Source organism: Conger conger, chromosome 12, assembly GCF_963514075.1.
Source record: "Conger conger chromosome 12, fConCon1.1, whole genome shotgun sequence".
Taxonomy (NCBI): Eukaryota; Metazoa; Chordata; class Actinopteri; order Anguilliformes; family Congridae; genus Conger; species Conger conger.
The window spans coordinates 28,140,295-28,158,653 of record NC_083771.1 but is presented as its reverse complement, the minus strand read 5'-3'; the positions used below and the strand labels follow the sequence as shown (position 1 = coordinate 28,158,653).

The 18,359-nt window shown below is 43.1% G+C and overlaps 1 protein-coding gene across 2 annotated transcripts in view; it reads left to right on the top strand.

Moving 5' to 3' along the window:
- The first annotated feature begins 1,106 nt into the window (after nt 1-1,106).
- Nucleotides 1,107-18,359, top strand: part of mapkap1 (MAPK associated protein 1) — a 37,290-nt gene continuing 20,037 nt past the window's right edge. The window contains exons 1-5 of one of the 2 annotated variants that reach the window (XM_061262796.1): nt 1,107-1,285; nt 7,393-7,947; nt 12,960-13,049; nt 13,533-13,681; nt 17,490-17,662. In XM_061262796.1, the coding sequence (XP_061118780.1) occupies nt 7,671-7,947; nt 12,960-13,049; nt 13,533-13,681; nt 17,490-17,662 (689 nt within the window). In that variant the 5' untranslated portion in view covers nt 1,107-1,285; nt 7,393-7,670. Of the gene's footprint in view, nt 1,286-7,392; nt 7,948-11,006; nt 11,040-12,959; nt 13,050-13,532; nt 13,682-17,489; nt 17,663-18,359 lie in introns of those variants that run through there. The other variant, XM_061262797.1, reaches the window with a different exon arrangement.

The following is an 18,359-nucleotide window of genomic DNA, read 5'->3' as shown; positions in this document are numbered from 1 at the left end:
ACCCCAATATGCAAGACATGCCCATTCAATGAATTTCAGAGTATTTTTGTAATGAATGATGAATCATGTTTGTTCAATCACTTTCAGTTTCCACCATAGTCATTTCTTGTGAAATGACGTCTGTACATTTGAGCTCAACAGAAATACGATTCTGCAAAGAGAGTGAGTGTGTGTAAAGTACTAAACGACTGTTTTTTTAATTGAGTCTATGTGGAGGTCATTGATTAAATTCTGCACATCGAATATTGAGATGATGGCACATTCACTTTCCATGTTTCCATTGTTCCTGTTGCACAGGCAATAATAATGCATTCACCTTCCTCCAGTGGCAGTCATACTTTATGGGCAACCTGTTATAGGCCCATCAACATAGAATAATTTACACATCTCACCTCTGCGTGCACAGTTTCTTTGTGTTTCAAATAAAGATGAGCATGGTCATTTAAAAATGCATTGGAGAATGGGGTAAGCGGCAATATGGGGAATGGAAAGAACCTTATAAGGATTACAGATTGGGGATGATGGGTTGGATCAGGGGATGATAGGTAGGATTTAGCATTTTATCATGCTTTCCTATTGTGGAGTTCCCTGGCAGAAAAATCCTAATTTAAACAGGATTCTCTACAGACATCAAGAGAGGCACATACGTTTCCCTTTTTTTCTCTACTCTCTCTCTCTCTCTCTCTCCCTCTCATGCTTGTCACAGAAAAGTATTTGTATACAACATAACTTTTACTAACAATTAGTGCATCAAAAAACATTAAAATTAAATTAAAACTAGAGATCACTTCTTGACAAGCCACAGTCCACTATGACCAGAAAATAAATTAAGGCTTATCATGAAGTGTTTTCACATTGGCAAAGTGTGTATATAAATATGTCCAGCATTGAACAGTTCTTTGAGAGTTCTGTCAATAGTTCCATTATAAACCGGTTCTTGATGTGCTGTTTTTGTCCGGTAAATAGAGCTCTACGATTGGTTGTCTTTACAATCAGTCAAAACATTCCTAAAAATGTTATTGGTTCATTACGTGTCAGTCAAACTGTTCGACGCTGTCCATTTGGCCGCGTCGTTAATTCATTTGCACTTCCTGTTTGAAGTTAAACCAGTAATAGCTGCTGCTGGATCTAAGAAGGAATATATTTTCATGGAGTTTATTGTTTATTTCCTAACTGTATAGCTGTTTCACAAACGTAAGTGAAATGACACACTGTGCTTGGGAATATGAACAGCGGATCCTGCATCTCCTGAATATATCGTTTCTCGGATCAGAAATGCATAAAGGTACGTTTCAGCTAGCTTGCTAGTAGTAAGGTGCAGCCCCAAGAGGACATTTTCAGTTGGGATAAGGCCTAGCTAGCTTGCAATCTTGCTAGATAAACAAACCAGCAAACCAGCTAGTTAGTTTACATACAATTTAGTGGCTTCGTTGCTGTAAGACAGTTCCGGTCTATCTCTGGCTATATTTAAAACTAGAAACATTAATATTAGCTGCATACACATCCTGTGTTTTGCAATGCAGTGTCATTACAGACCCACAGCATACAGTCAGTAACAGAAGTGGCCTGCCAATGTAACTTCTAGCTGTGTGTGTTCTAGTTAGCCATTGCCTTTTCGAGTTGAACTATCTCAATCGTTACGTTAGCTAATTAGCGAGCTTCAGATAATCATGAAGAGAGTTCGGTGTGCTGCTGCAATGCTAGCCAAGTTGTATAGCCAGTAAGCTAATGTTGTCATGCTAACTAGCTGCCCTCGAGTTTAATTGCTGTCTATGGCTCAACGAGATCCATGTTCAGTGTTTTTCCTTTGTGTTTAAGTTGTAAATAGTATCATGTTCCAAATGTAAATAGGCATACGCACAAACGGGTTTGCATGAGATGGCCTTACTTGTATTTATCATTTGGCTCGCTTTCAGCAAATATAGTGGGGACCTAGCTAACCATCTTAATGTAACTAGTTAGAATACCGATTCAGTCACTTCGAGTGCTTATGGCAGGATGCTTAATTTAATTCTCCTCCTAGTCATTCATGGAATCGTAGGATCATGCAGTACTAGCTTTTTTTTGGCTGTTATACTAAGCTGAGTGACATGATTATTTTCATAGAAACCACTGTAGCAGTGCGAAACAGCTCATTTCTGTCTGACATACATTGAGACCACTTTATTAGGTATTTATTGTATTGGCCTTATGCTGCTGTAGTTCATCCACTTAAAGCTTTGGTGTGTTTTGTGCTCGGAGATGCTCTTTATTTGAGTGAACCAGTCTGGGCATTCTCCTCTGACCTCTCTCATTAACAAAGCATGTTTTTGTTTTTTCGCACCATTCTCTGTAAACTCCAGAGACTGTTTTGCCTGAAAATCCCAGGAGAGCAGCAGTTTCTGAGATACTCAAACCACCCCGTCTGGCACCAGCATTGTCATAGACAAAGATCACATTTCTTCCCCATTCTGATGTTTGAACAATAACTGATCCTCTTGACCATGTATACATGCTTTTATGCATTGTATTCCTGCCACATGATTGGCTGATTAGATATTTACATTAACAACTTGGTCTAGCCTACTTAATAAAGTGGTCACTGAGTCTAATGTATGTTGGGGGTGATTGTCAACAGAGCTCAACGGTTAATGCTCGTTTAAACCGTTTGTGATGTAGACTCGGTACTGTGTCTGACAAGATCTATGCGTACATCACTGCGTACATCATCTTTTAGTCGGGTTTTCATAAATGTGGTGCTAAAATAATGTTTTAAAGGTGACAAGAGACTACCAGTGAATGTGCAGCCAAAGGTGATATTTAGAGTTTAAAAGTGCCATTGTGACGTCAGCAGCCAGGCCTAGCAACCGTCTCCATGTTCCCTGTACTCATGTTACAAAGCTCTGCTGTGGATATTTTCTGCAGGACCCATCTACGGTAAAAGACAGTAAACATCCATTTGGCTTTAAAAGTGATGTTGTCACTCTTGACAGCAGGGTAAGAGGAACCATTGTCTGTCTAGGACTATGCCCATTCTTTTGCCTTGGGCATCTTTCTAACTGCCTGACTATCTGGCTACAGGCGATTTAATGACTACATGTAATGAGTAAAAACACTACATTTTCCTTTTGTAATAATGATAAACTTTAGCCTCTGTGTGGCCTGTGGAGCTATACTGTATCTAGTGGTTGGATCACACCTTGCTTCTTAGTTCCTGTTTTCAACACTTAGCTTGTATGTGGTAGTGGTTAAAAGTTTCTGTCGGAAAACTAATTATCATGGAGACTACAATCGCCATTTATACTGTAGAATAATTTGAATATTTGTTCAGAAACTTGGAGGGGGGGCGGGGATAGATGAAGTGATATCACACAGAGATAGCACTTCAAAGCCTGCCATTTACTTGCAGTACAAACCAGTGCTTTTCTCAACCATGTCACGCTGCACTGCCTCCTATCAAACACTGTGGATTCAGTCCCATTTCCTGTTTAATGCACAGCATTCTCAATTGGCACACAACTATGTTGTTGGTTTTCTGCATTAATCCCCTCTGTTTGTGATGCCGATACTGTTACTGACTTGGTATTATTACATTACATTAGTGTAATTGAGCAGACGCTCTCATCCAGAGCTACGTAGCCGTTTATTAGACTAAGCAGCTCCCCCCTGGAGCAATGCAGGGTTAAGGGCCTTGCTCAAGGGCCCAACGGCTGCGTGGATCGTATTGTGGCTACACCAGGGATCGAACCGCTGACCGTGCGGGTCCCAATCATGTACCTTAACCACTACAGGTACATACATTTATGTGTTCACCCATAGTCACTGTTGGAAAGAGCTTCAACACCACTTCAGTGCATGTATGATGTTCCCTGTCCGTGGTGCTGGAGGCTTTGTGTGAGGGTAGGAAACCCAGAGCCCCACAGAGCCCCACAGAGCCCCACATTAGGGCAGCCCTCTGTGCTTTTCCCTCGCCTCACCTGTTGTGGGGGCAGCCTGTGACGTAGTGGTTCAAGCTCCGGTGTAGCCACATTAAGATCTGCACAGCTGCTGATTGGTCAGAGCTGACAGGAAGGTGAGCGTAACGCAGATAACAGAACACTACGGTTATTTAATTTGGAACTGGCTGAGAAAGGCAGAAAAAGCCCTCTCCCCTGCGGAGCGCCGGGTGAGAGAGACTGCAGCCCTGCTGGGTAAAGAAGCGTGTGATCTGACATAAAACTCTGTGTCCACGGACGAGTGTGATGCTGCGCCCTCAGCAGTGAGTAGGGGGGGGGGGTGATGGTGTTGTGCTTGAAGGAAGAAGATCCACTGTGGACTCTACTGTCCACTGGGATGTACGAAAACGAGAATCATACAATTAAATTCAAATAGCTTTTTGTTTGTGTAGGCCTAGGTGCATAGTATGTATAGTATGTTTGTGTATTCTATATACTGTGTACTGTATACTGTATGTACACCTGAATGTGTATATTCCTGTATATAGACTGTATGCTTTGTGGTGATGGCTGAGACTCGCAGGTACAAGGCAAAGCAGAGAATGAGCTGTCATGTTTCACTCAGGCTTGTCTCTGTAGAGCCGTAATTGGCAGTTATGTAATTTGCTTGTTAATTAGGAGATTAACTATCCTTTTTTTCCTTGTGCTAGATTTGTGGTTTAAGTGAGGTCATTCGGGCAGATATTTATTGGAACCAAATTTGGTTTATTTGAAAGGTTTCAAACATAAAATCATGCCGTAGTTTTTTCTTTTTTATTTATTGTCATTAAAGTACCATTTTTAATAGTTTTCTTTGTCTGTGCAGTTGCTCGGACAGTTGCACCGCCTGACATTTTGGGGGTTTGAGATGCCAAAGATAAAAGAATATATATTATTTGAAAGTACCGAAAATGTATTCAAACTAAATAGGTTTTATAGAATAGGGTGATACATGTCCTGAATTGAATACATTTTTTGACACAAAAATATGCATGTCCTGTCATTGACCCATAAAGTGGTCTGTGCTTTATTTTGCCATACATTTATGGTGTATTATGCATGATCAACCTCAATATGAATATAACTACTCTATTTCTTTATTACATGTGTGGCTACTTGTAATATGTACAGTAAATTGTATTTGTACATTTTTCTGAAGGATAATTTGTTTTCATTTTTTAAAATTTAAATGTAAGTATTTCATTTAGTTCTTAATTTTTTATTTTTTAATTGAGATCAAAATAAGTGGCTCTTTTAAATGATGTCGTATTTTAAAATATGTTCTCTAGGCCATGATGTTAGGGCATTTTCAGACTCAAGTCATGTTCAGAAACAGACTTTGCAAAAAACAAAACAAAAAGCCCTGTCCCTTTTGATGGCTGTCATGTTTTGTTTGATATTGATGTTCCTGCCAAATGAAATCTGTCCCATTTTGATTTACGATGCAAAATTCACCTGGAATTCTTGACAGAACATGAAGACGCAAGGTTGTAATGCAAGACTGTTGCCATAGATACCGTGATGCACCCGGGTGCACTTCTTTTATTTATTTGGTGTTCTCTACCAAGTTTACTGTGAGAATCCTTTGGGGCACCAGAGCTATCCCCTACCGCTGGTGATTCTGACATTTGACAATTATGACCGTTACTTTCACTGTCTCACTATGTGCTGAGTTGTGAAATAACATCAGTGAACAAGAAATCACACCAAACGCACACACAACAATAAACCAATTACTTTTGGGTTTGATCCTGGTCTTTCACTCTGGTTTGGGATGTATTTCAGTAGCAGTTGGATCCAAGACCTGCAATTTCATTAAACTCTCACCTTCATTCAAAAAAAACTAAAAAACATGTAGCCCAGTGGTGTCAAACTCTGCAGTGTCTGCTGGTTTTTGGTTTGTTTCAGCATGAGAGTTACATTTCAAAGTCTTTCATTGGCACACACCAGGACTGGAGTTTGATGTAGCCTAAATAAACATATCTGGAAATGGGATAATGAAGGTAAAATGACCAGACAACCTTATTGTTTGTTATTCATAACCTATGCTTGAAATTCTAAGGTGAATCTGCTGAGCCAAATTGCCCTGCCCTGCCCTGCCCCATCTGCCCCAGCCCCCTCCTCCCCTCACCTGTATGCACCTAAACCAAACCTTCCCCTACTGCTCAGCCGAGGTAGATAAATGTTGAGAAGGAACTATAAAAAGATACTAGCACGGGCTATTCGCCCTGCCTGGCCGTTAAATCCCCAGGTAGCCTTTAGCCCATTTGCGGTGTGGGAGGTAAACCGGCAAACCGCTAACGAGGTTATAAACGGCCAATTAGCAGATGGACTTTTATGTGATGCATTGATGGGATGGCAGTCATTTTTGACTGGGTAGTTTATGGACACCCTCTCAACATATTTTACGACCTGAAGTCGTCCTGGAGGACATGTTGTGAATGGGAATGCGTGTCTTAAAAATGGTGGTGTTTATAAAACATGTGGCATTTAATTTGCTTCAAGTAAATGAATGAATTAAATGCTGGAGATCTGTGTAGGCTCTTGAACAGTGAAGGACAACTTCTGCCTAAAACCCTTTGACATTGTTACAATTTGCATGTTGGTGATGTCAAACACAACTTGTGTCCTATTTTTCTATTTTATGTAGCCCATTTACATTTTTCGCAGTTAAACTCCACTTCGATAGACGACTTGACGTCACGTGGAGATATTGCCGCAGCAGGCAGTTTAATAGGAAAGCGTACTAATTTGCTATAGCACTGACTACGAGTATCAGATATTAATTTCAGCCCATGAGGGACAACAAGTCATGGGTGCCTTGAATCCCTACTAATCAACTTTCTGCAATAGGACTGAGATAAATGATTAATTTATCATGCCAATTTATGCCATCCTCAATAGTCCATAATGCAACAGCGTGGCTTCTTGGGGAACTGGGGATGTGGCCACCATCTCCGACTTTGCCTTTTCATTCCAGATACCTCAGAAATGTATAATTCCAACCTTCCAACCGGAATAGATACACTGGAACGGACCGTTAATTTGGAATTACTTGCCAGAAAGTCGGGTGCCATTTCACAGCTCCGAATTGCTGAGTCTGAGCGAACTGACGTAATCAGAATGGCTTAAATGTTGGAATGCCCAATAACCGCTGACAAGAGCTAACCCCAAAATATATGTGTATATGTTTTAGATTTTAGTGTTGAGTATCTCTGAAGCTTTTGTGGCTTAGAAAGGTAGCGAAGGCATACTGCCATGTTACAGGTAGCCACTGTAAAGCACTGAGCTTATAACTCTGTGATCCCATTCAAGTGCTATGAGGTGCCGACTTCATAAGGAACATGAATTAGCTAATGTTCTCATGAAGGTGGGTGGGGGGAAAATGGATAGTGGATGGTGGTGCACACACTGACACCTTTCCTTTCCTCTCCTACAGGACGGCACCAATGGTCCAACATGGAGACCAGGAAATAATACCCACAGAAGGCAAAGAAGACTTCTCCCTGATTCCTACTGGGAGTGAGAGAGTGACTGACAGGGAGGGGAAAAAAGTGGGAGCGAGTGTGAGAGGGGAAGGGGAAAACGAGAGGGTTAGAGGGCAAGGTAGAGAAAGAGGAGAGAAGGGAAGAAGAGGAATAGGAGGAAGAAAACAACAGATTGAGAGAGATTGATTTGGGGAAATAAAGAGAGGGGAAAAGGAGACCAAGAGACGGAATGGCATTCCTGGACAACCCCACCATCATCCTGGCCCATATCCGGCAGTCCCACGTGACCAGTGATGACACGGGCATGTGCGAGATGGTCCTGATCGACCACGATGTCGACCTGGAGCGGTGCCTGCAGTCTTCTGCACCGGGGGGTGGGGGGGGCCTGTCCGGGCCGGGTTCCCTAGGAGACGGCAGCACCGGGGAGACCCAGGGCTGCGACCTATCCCAGTCTGTCGACATAACTTCCAGCTGGGACTTTGGTATCCGCCGGAGATCCAACACAGGTAGCTTCTCCCGCCGCAACCTTCCCCTCTGGTAAGGGGTCAACATCGGTATAAGACAGCTGCTATCACCTCAGATATTATCATTGACTAACCAGGTAGTTGACTCCATATTCTTGAGATTGAAAGTATTGTCTTCCTTCCATTGAAGCTTTCCAAATTGTTGCTGCATCTTATAATGTGTGTCCAAACCAGAAACTCCTGTTTCTAACTGCAGCCTCCTGTGGGAGGACCAAAACCAACATGGAGGAGCTCCTCCGGAAAGGAGCTGACCATTGTTGTCTGTCATGGTGTGTTCTTGTAGAGTACGATCTTCTAGAAAACATAGAAGAGCTTCACCATGTTGGTGAGTATGTTGGTGGCAACCAAGAGAACAGTGTTAATGGCAATATATGGATACTTTCTGCCTACATCTGGCCATTCCCCAGCCAGAAAGTATCCACCAATCGAGATCAGCTCTGTTCCATTGGTTGCTACCAGCATACTCAATGGTTGGTAGAGCCCCTCTCAGTTACATTTTTTTACCCGAAAGGTGACAGCTGTCTTACGCCATTTGTATTATTATTGCATGAACCAGGAAGACACCCCAGGTGTCCAGTCAAACCAAAAAGGGTGTTTTGTCCTTAAATTTGATACAGAAAGTATTTTGTGTTTTCCTTTCTGTTCTGCAGTCACCAAAATGATATGAGTGTTTGATGGCAGAATTGTGGCGCGGGGTGTCGGGGATAGGGCTTAAACTGTGAGGAGGAAAGTTTGGCAGAGGGTCCATAGGAAATTAATTAAGCAGTCATTTACAAGTGACACGCCAAACTTGAACGATTATGTAACTATGTAGGTTAGTTACTCTAGCTCAGGGGTGTCAAACTCCAGTCCTGGAGGGCCTCAGTGTCAGCTGGTTTTTGGTGTGTTCCAGCATGAGAGATACATTTCAAAGTCTTTAATTGGCTAAAGAGTCCACACACCTTGTTTTCAAGGCCTTAATTAGCTGCTGATTGAAAGGAAACCAGAAATACCAGCAGACACTGCGGCCCTCCAGGACTGGAGTTTGACACCCCTGCTCTAGCTAGTTGGTCTATTTTCTATGGATCATAACTGTAGTTTAGAAAGGATTTAGTAAGACTGAAAAGGAGTGATGCCCTGAGACGATTAAGTTGGATCATTTGCCCACTCTGTAACTGGCTGGGCTTTTTCACACAAAGCCGTTGCCATCTCGTTAATATCATAGACTGTGACTTTGCAATGAACAATGAGAGGTAAAAGGTTGTAAAGTTTTGTAGCAATACTGTATTGGCACCCTGGATTTTTCAATTGACCAAGGACAGATAGGACCTAACACCCATGCCAAGGGAATGAATGGTGATGTACCTGGAGCTGGGAGCTTGGTTCCTCACGTCTGTTTCACGATGTGCGTTTCGTCATCATAATGCCAACACTGTCGTCAAGCAGTATATTGCTTGTATTGTGCTCTGGGTGTATATGCTATTTTCTACTATTTTCATTTAAGTTCACTGGACAAATTTAAGGACAAAATGCACTGTATGGTGACTGAATGGAATCTTTCTTTTTCCCCTCATCTCTTCTTATTTGCTTCTTTTTAAAATTATATATGCTTTCTTGTGGATAATTGTACATAGCCTACTGTTATCAGGTAGCTGCTTTGTGATTGATTTGAATATTGCTGATTTTATATGTGAAGTGTAATGAATCATTTGAAACGTGTTGGTGTAGGAGAGTGCATTAGAGAGTGTATGTGGCAGTGGTTCAGCAGGGGTCACTTGCGGGTGATTGGTGCAGCTGTTACGGTTAGATGAGATTGTAATCAAGAGGCTGGTTTGGGCTTGATTTATATGCAAATGTTAATGATGTCTTGATTTGCATGTGTCCTGCAAAGTGGTCGCTTAGTTCTGTTTTTTTTTATGGTAATTCATGCCAACTTTTCTTTCTTTTTTAGTTAACCCTTTCACTCATAGAAATGACCCTGGGGAAAGGGTTAACAATTAAAACATTTCAGTATAAATGTTTTAATTACAGCCGAGGAAAATTGCATCAGTCATTAAATTGTTTAAATACAAACAGTGTCAAGTTCATTTTATAAGAGCAATGTGTTTGGTGAAAGACTGCCTTACTGGAAAGTAATGCAACACATTAATGGTCTTTGCTGGAATTCTGTGTTTGTGAATGTTCAATGAGCATTCAAACTAACAGCGATGCATTTGCTTGGAATTTGCTCCTTTTTCAATGTTTGCCGGTTTTGGCAGCCACCAAATTCACATTCATTTTGATGATATACCATAAGGTAGGTCAAGTGAATACCCAATGGAATGGATTTTTTGTTTTGTTTTTGTGAATAGCGTAAGAGCTATCAAATCACAATGAGCAGGAAGTGGGGGAAATGTACCTAATTTTATTGAGTGTCAAATGTCATTGCAAAATAAATTCTGCAATGTCAAGGGTTCATGCTGAAGACTGTAAGAATATGAGGAAACCATACTGAAAACCTGTTCAGCCCACCATTTGGCTCCTCAACGACAACTATTTTCTCACACAAAATGGTAGTAAACTATTTTTTTTAAACGGTGCCTTTAGCTAGCAACTAGCTGTGTTTATGAGTGGAAGGGGATGAGGCATTTGCCAATCATTCCTTGCAGAGGGGTGTGCTCGCCTTACCGGTGTCTTCAGGTCATCCAGGTTCCGGGGAATTGGACTGTTGTATTTTCTGGCGTAGTCATGTCGTTATTACGCACCTGTAGTGTGACTCGCTTATTCCGGTGCCTTCTGAACAGGCGGGGAACCCTGAATGACCTGGCACTCCTCTGTAGGGTTGGTACCAGGCGGTACCGGGCGGTGCCGTTAGCTTTTCTTGGGGAAACATGACGGAGGTGGGGGCTACGGTGATGAGGGCGGGGAGTCCAAAGGCTGCCCCAGGCATGGAACTTTGGGCCCCCCTCCCTCCCCAGTTCTGTTTTTTGGGTGCCATGCTGTTGGTGGGACTTGTGCAAGTTTTTCTTGCCCTGAGAAAATCTAATAAAAAAGAAACTCCAATGAGGCTGTCTCTCCAGGGAACCCAGGCAGACGTGAAAGACCAGGGGCAGCCGGTAAGCATTGTGGTGAGACAGGGAGAGCTACACTGTCCTCACCTGTTACCCACTCTACCCAATAGAGCCAACCTGCTGCCAAATACTACAGCCAACTTACTGCCAACCTGGGTCAATGTATAGTGTGCATAGGCCTCGCCATTGACCCATTTTAATTAATTGCAGCAGGATTATGCTGACATTATGCCAGCCTGTGACTCAATGTTGATGTGCTTATTTCAGTGTAAATGTTAGTAGCAGTGTGCCCTGTCGTCACTCTTAATCCTTCCTACTCAATAGCGGCAACCGCCTGCCTACCCACTGCCTGCATGTAACATGCTACCAACCAGTGACCTAATGACATCATCTTTATCTGAGAACAATGCAGCTGCAGTGTGCACTCTCTGCAATCTTTACCAGATTTCTCCAATAGTGGCAACCTTATGCCAGATTTCCACAGACATATACTGCCAACCTTCCACCTCCCTGGCAAATAATGAGTTTTCAGTCAACTGAAACAAATGCCTTCAATTTTCTCTGAAAGGATGTAAAAGTAGCTACCTTTTAGGAGAATGTGCCTGTAAACATCAGATTACATTGCAATGTATGAGTAACTGTATGTCATTTAGGTAGTCATTTATTTGTATTTCTGGTCCTGTGTTGCATGCTTGTTTGTCTTACACAAGGCTGCAGTTTAATGTTAGTGTGTGAATGATGCCCAGGGCCCGTTTACACTGTGGTGGGCGGTATCTCTGCAGATTTTGATGACACTTTATTAGCCGGGCCGTCAGTTGTTGACAAAACAGTTACATTCTGTCACTGACTGGGGTGTACCACTATTTGTCAGGTTTTCATAAGGGGCCTGCTTATTGTTTAAAAAGAGTCATTTTTTTATGGAGGTTATGTTCTTTGACATTTTTTATATTTTAAATTGTTGTACAGAGGGAGTCAACTGCCTAAAATGACTGAATGATAATTTTGAGTTTCTTCTCATGTTTAATAAATGTATGGTATTTTTTCCTTCAATTTTGATTATGATTATTTGAAATATCTGGGTTTTCATAGTCCTTCTGCCATCAGCGTGTCCTTTTCATTTTGTTCTTGTGTTTGTCGGAAATGTGCCTGCAGGGGCAGTAGAAAAATGAAGGACCTTCAAAATGGAAACCGACAGATTTAACTATGGGACAGAGTAGCCCATGAAGGGGAGAAATAGCGACATTTATTGAGCTTCTAAATGAGTCTGCCTCTCTAGGCCACCCAAGGCAGGAGAATGATGCTGAATGGATGTTGTAGACATTGCAGCAAACTTTTGATAAAGTAAAGTCAATTGCGGAAAAACTATACTTCAACAGTTTTGAAAGCATGCTCAGGTGGAGTTAGAAGCATATTCTGTTTGCCTGGACCATAACCTTGTGTTTGTACCTGATGTCACATGTAACAAGTTGATCTATGAACTTGTATTTTCTTTAGTAAAGCTTTATTCATACTCTCTAGTGTGAATTTTCACCATCACTAGCAATGATTTGTGCATACAAACCATCCACATCATCTTGAAGTTTACTTTAAATTTTCCCCCCAGACCTTTACTGCTGGCTTTTGACTGTTGGATAATAAAAGGAAAGAAATGCTATGACGTTGCCGTAGAAATGCTGTACGTTGCTGTAGAAATGTGTTGAGGAAGTATTTGAGGTAGCGGCTTTAAAGTGTTTCAGGTGGTCTCCATGGAGCTGAGAATTGCTGAGCTCGTGTGAGGAGGCAGAGAAGGAGCTGAAATCACTCAGACTTTCACGAGTCGTACATCAAGAAGGAGGAAGAAGTGGACCTCAATTTTTATACAGATCTGGTTCAGCAAAATGATGAAATTGACATGTTATGAATTGTGATGAATGAGTTTGAAGTTTGAAGGCATCTTGAGTTTTACTCCTTTTTTTCTTCCTAAAGCCCAAAAGCTGGAGAGACTGAGGAAGGAACGTCAGAATCAGATCAAGTGCAAAAATGTCCAGTGGAAGGAGAGAAGTTCTTCACAGTCAGGTAGGCCAGTTGAATGCGGTCAGCACATTTCCACTCTGCACCACTTGTATTGTGTCTTTCTGCCAGTCAATTCAATGCTTCAGGTCATGTGTGGTTAAGAAAGCCCGAGTGCATACAAACAAGGCATTTATTTTTATTTGTGTAGGCCCTTGCACATTTTACATAGATTGTTGCAGTCCCTTTAGAGGAAAATAAAATAATGTATACTTTATGCTTGATAACATTAAGCCTAACAAAGCCTAAAAAATATTTATCAACTGAAGCCTAACATGGCCAGTGAGGATTGCTCTTCATTGCAAAGGGCTGAGCTGTTAAAATGTGAGTCTTTGATACAGGCATCACATGATGATTTAACTCTTTGTATTTCTTAAGTCCTGTCATTGGGATTTCAAATATTGCTCAAGGATGATGAGTGCATGATGAGGATTGCTCCAGTTCGGTCCAGTTCAGGCTGGTTTTAACGGGCCTACCCCCCCTCCCCAGCGGAAGACATGAGCTCCCTGTTCGAGAAGAAGGATTTTCGGGACCGGCCTCGGAGCGTGGGCCTGCAGTCCACCCTTTCCCTGCGGCTGGAGCAGTGCCCCCAGCAGCTCAACAACCCTTTCAACGAGTACTCCAAATTCGATGGCAAGGTGGGTGCCTTCTGAACCCTGGGCTGACCTACAGCCTACTGGAGCAACAGGCTTTACTGCCCCACTGCCCCTTCCTCTGTCCCCAGACACCCCGTTACACCACACTGTCCCTTGGATTCATTTCTATTCATTTTATGGCAGGAATTAGACAGTTTTCATCCCGCCAAAACGGCCAGTTAGATATGAGGAAAGGGGAATGCAGGACTTTGGGCTTGTGTCATCAGTGTTGAAAGTACTGACCTGGGATCAGTTTTGCCTTTGACCACATAATGGACAAGGTTAGGATGTGGACCGGGTGAGTCTGATCCAAGAACGGCACTCCTGGCTGCTCCAGTGCAAATTATTTTGGAAGGCAATGAGCATTACTGAAATTTCCATCTTGGTGGAACAGCTTTGCTGGTTTCATGGTGCATCTATCTTTACCTTAATGTGAATGACCATTGTGGACATCGGGTTGTTTATGTGTGTCTGAGGAGAGCATTCTGATAATGCTAGCAGGTAAGGTTCTTTGTGGAGAGGGAGGCCGTATGGAAGCAGACACAGGAAGGAGGTGGGAAGATGGCGGTTGGGGGATCCACTCTCACACTAAGGACAGATTTTTGGTACCAGTCTTAAAAGGTGTTGCATCAGTCTGCACCATGTCTGAATTAATCGACACTTTGAAGCCCAGTCCGAGCCAATCTCCCTTGATTTATGTTAGAGTGGGAACGCCCTCTCGCTGGATGACTTGGAAAGCTGAACTAACTTTTGCTGATTTTTGCTGTAAAACGCAGTGATACAGGCGTGAGAGAGAGAGAGAGCACGGTGCAGTCACACAGAGCTGAGTAAATGTCACCATGAATTACGCCGCCATTTCAAGGGAGTTTTCCAGATCGCATAAAGGTCAAGCTGCCACCACCACACATACACCACACACACCCCGCCCTTACCCCACACTCACCCCACACACAGTAAAAAAAAAGAAAGAAAAAAAAGAAAGAAGAAACAACATTGATCCCCCACCCCTCTGAATACATAAGGAATGTATTCTTCAAAAGATGCAATCTTATTCTGTGATGAGACTCCTCTGGTCCGTATGGCCTCACCATAGAAATATTACCGGCACCTTCCAAAACACCTGAACAGGGACATCACCTTTTTTTATTTCTCAATTCAAAGAAAGACCCTTGATATTCAACACGCTGAAGACCTTTGGCTTTTCTAAATTGCGTGCATATCCTAAATGCTTGTATGCGTGTGTACATGATGTGAATGTAAAATAACTTTGCCTGTTGAAAGCAAACAGGTCCAGTGTTGCCTGCTTGCAGCTCTTCAATTTTGTCTCTATGAGCTGTTGACCACTGTGCCAGAGGGCTGAAAACCTGAAAAGGTGTGCAAGTTTGGCTCCGTTGACAGCGATTGGACGACAGACAGGAGATTGGATATCGCCAGAGAAGCGCTAAGAGAAAAGACGAGAGAAATATTGTGACTCATAATGAACTTAAATCTGACGGACAGTTTTCGTTTCGCGAAGGTTAAAACCCACTCTAAACCATCTGCTGACCGCGAATAAGATCTCCTGCGCTTTTGTGTCTTTCATACCTTCATTAATTGCTCGGCACTGAATTAAAACCGCAGCCGGTTCCCATAGTAATTAACTGGAGAGTATTAGGAGCTTGTAATTCACATTAAAGTAAGCTTTTAATAGCTCAGTCTAGGTAATGAGTGTGAAAGAGCGTGTATTAATAAGAATAATCAATGGCTTTAATAAAGCAGAATAACTTTTAAATTAAGATCCATTTTCTGTGGAAAAGGATTTAAGAGCCATACTCCTGCCGTTTCGGCTAATGGGGGCTAAAAGTTGGACACTAATGGGTACTGAAATTGATTATGGTGATTTTTTTTTTTTTTTTCACTTGCTAAATTAGTGAGCGGGGGGAGCCATTTCTACATAAAATTAGATCGATATGACTGCAGTTCTCATCACAGATTTGTGTGTGCAGTCCTCAACAGCCCATAATAGTTTGATGGCACAGCCAAGTCTTTTCTTTCCAGGAGCCAAAATATGCATTGTCTGAGGCACACACACACACACACACACACACACAGGGCTCATACATGCACACACACACACACACACACACACACATACACACACATGCACAGGGCTCACACACACACACACGCACACGCTTGCTGACTTTAGGACAGCCCAGAATCGTAGGAAGGGCTTCTGCCATCCCCTTTGCTTACTGTAGCACATTTGCCTGGGCAGTGGGGGGTGCGTTATTAACCCAGCCGTCATCGTTGAGTTGTGCTTGTGGAGCAGATGGCCTCCTCCAGGGGAAACGTGTGGAGCTGAGCTTTTACAGATGAGCCCTGCCAGGTGCTCTGCAGCTCTGACACTCAGTTAAAGGGAATGCTCACTTCCCTCCATCAACCACTGCACTGCTCTGACCTGCAGTATAGTAATAGAGAGACCAGTGATCTTTCCACTGCACATCTCCACTGTATGTATCTACACCCAGTGCTCTTTCCACTGCACATCTCCACTGTATGTATCTACACCCAGTGCTCTTTCCACTGCACATCTCCACTGTACGAATATACACCCAGTGCTCTGTATACTGCACCACTCCACTGTTTATACGCATGGAGCAGCAGCTGGAAACGGGATAAAAGATATTTTCTTGTAACTGTAGGAATACATTAACTTAGCTTGAAGCTGTGTCCCTCTGTAATACACTAACACTGTAATCTGTGCGTCTCCTAATGAGCGAACGTGTTCTGTTCCGTGAGGGTGTCCAGGTAAATGTGTGTGTGTTCGAGTTGGACACTGTCAGTGTCGATTCTCTCCTGAACGGGAAATCTCACGGGGAGTTTCAGCGCGTTTAGCGCACATCAGCAGCAGGGATCGATTTCCGCCAGCTCGACCGTCTCGCTTTTTGATCCCTTTCGATTACACAAATCACCACACCTCTTCTCTCCTGGGGGTGAGCGACCCCGCCGTGAAACTGAACGTCTCTTTCCTGATCGTCTCTGAGACGAGAGGGATGAGACCCCCCTTGAAAACAGGGGTGTTTCTCTTTTTAATGGCTTTAAATCTGTTAGTTCCAGACCTGCCTCTCTTTGCTGCAGCACACATACACAGAGGAGCAGAAAAGCTTTTTAGCCTTAATACCTCCAGGTTATATCTTCTGTCTGCTTTGCCAAGAAGCCATGTCTTGGCAAAGAAGTGACATGTTTGCTTTGGCTGGGACGCAAATCGCTGCCTTCCTCCTTTGGTTACTTTGATCTCGTTTTAAAAATAAAAATATTAAGGTCAGAATGTTTACAAAACGGGTGGTTTCACCCCCAGGTGCTTGGAGCCAATAAGGAGTCCATAGAAATCAAAGAAACATGGTGTTTCTAGGAAGGTTTGTTTATTTATTGCCATGTTGTTCAGGAATAGAGGAGATTTCCGAGGTGCTCGAAGGTCAAGAAATGGTTAGCACCTAACCTCCACACTTTCAGGAAGTTATTTATTTTGTTTGTGATTAAAAAAGAAGAAACTCTTGGAAGAATTGAGGGGATATGAGTACTTGTGTAATTTAGGTCAATGTTCATGCCTGGCTGGTGGGCCTTTCCGGAATAGACTATTACCTCGTCTGTTGCTCGCGTATGGTAGTGTCGATTCATCGTCCTGTTTCTTTTATTATTTTTTAGAGCCTCCCATCTGCCGCCTCACGTTTAGGGGCTCTGCTGATGTCATACAACCTCCATCTCCTGCCTAAGTTACTGTCTCTTGTTTCCTGACTCTCGCCCTCTCTCTGTTGTTCTGTCCCTGCAGGGCCACATAGGTACTACCGCAACCAAAAAAATCGACGTCTACCTCTCCATGCAGTCGGGGCAAGAGAAGCTGCACCCCATGACGGTGGTCACCATGGCTACCGCCCGAGTTCACGACCTCATTGGCCTCATCTGCTGGCAGTACACCAGCGAGAGCCGGGAGCCCAAACTCAAGTGAGTGCCAGCCCTGCCCCCTACTCCCATTACCCCACCCCCGCTCCTCATTTTTGCAGTGAAACGAAAGTTTGCATCGGTTTGTGAGACTAGCCCGTTTTCTATTAAATAATTATACGGCTACAACTTGATGGAAAACAAGTTAATTTTAGATGTCTCAAACTCGGAGTAAGACGCTGTTTCTGTGGAGTCGAGACGCTGTTTCTGTGTTCATTTGTCAGCGAATAAGCACGCCCAGTTGGTGCAACAGGTGCACATTCTACGTTGGACGTAACGTTAAGTTCAATGGCCAGTTAGTTCAACTGGCCCCAGTACTCTCCAAAGCATTGGAAAGTTCTCTCTCCCTGTAATAGCCAAAACTAAGTGTAAATTGAATAAGGGAAGTGACCATGGACAATACTGTGGCAAAGGGCATTGTATTTTGTAATTACCTGGAGCCCTCCTATAGTTAAGAAGCAGGCTATAGGAGAGAGCAGGCAGAATGTTGCTGTGGGCCATCTGCTCTGCCTGTACAGTGTGCGTCACCACATATGCACACTGTTCCTCCAGCAGGGTCATCACTGCACACTGGATTCCCCGACCAGCGCACTGAAATCACGCCCCGCGCTTGGCTTTAAACCAGCCCTGTATCAGGAGCGGTTACTGGCGTGTCTGCGAGCAGTTTTGCTGGGCTGTGATGCTGTTGGGTTAAAAGGAC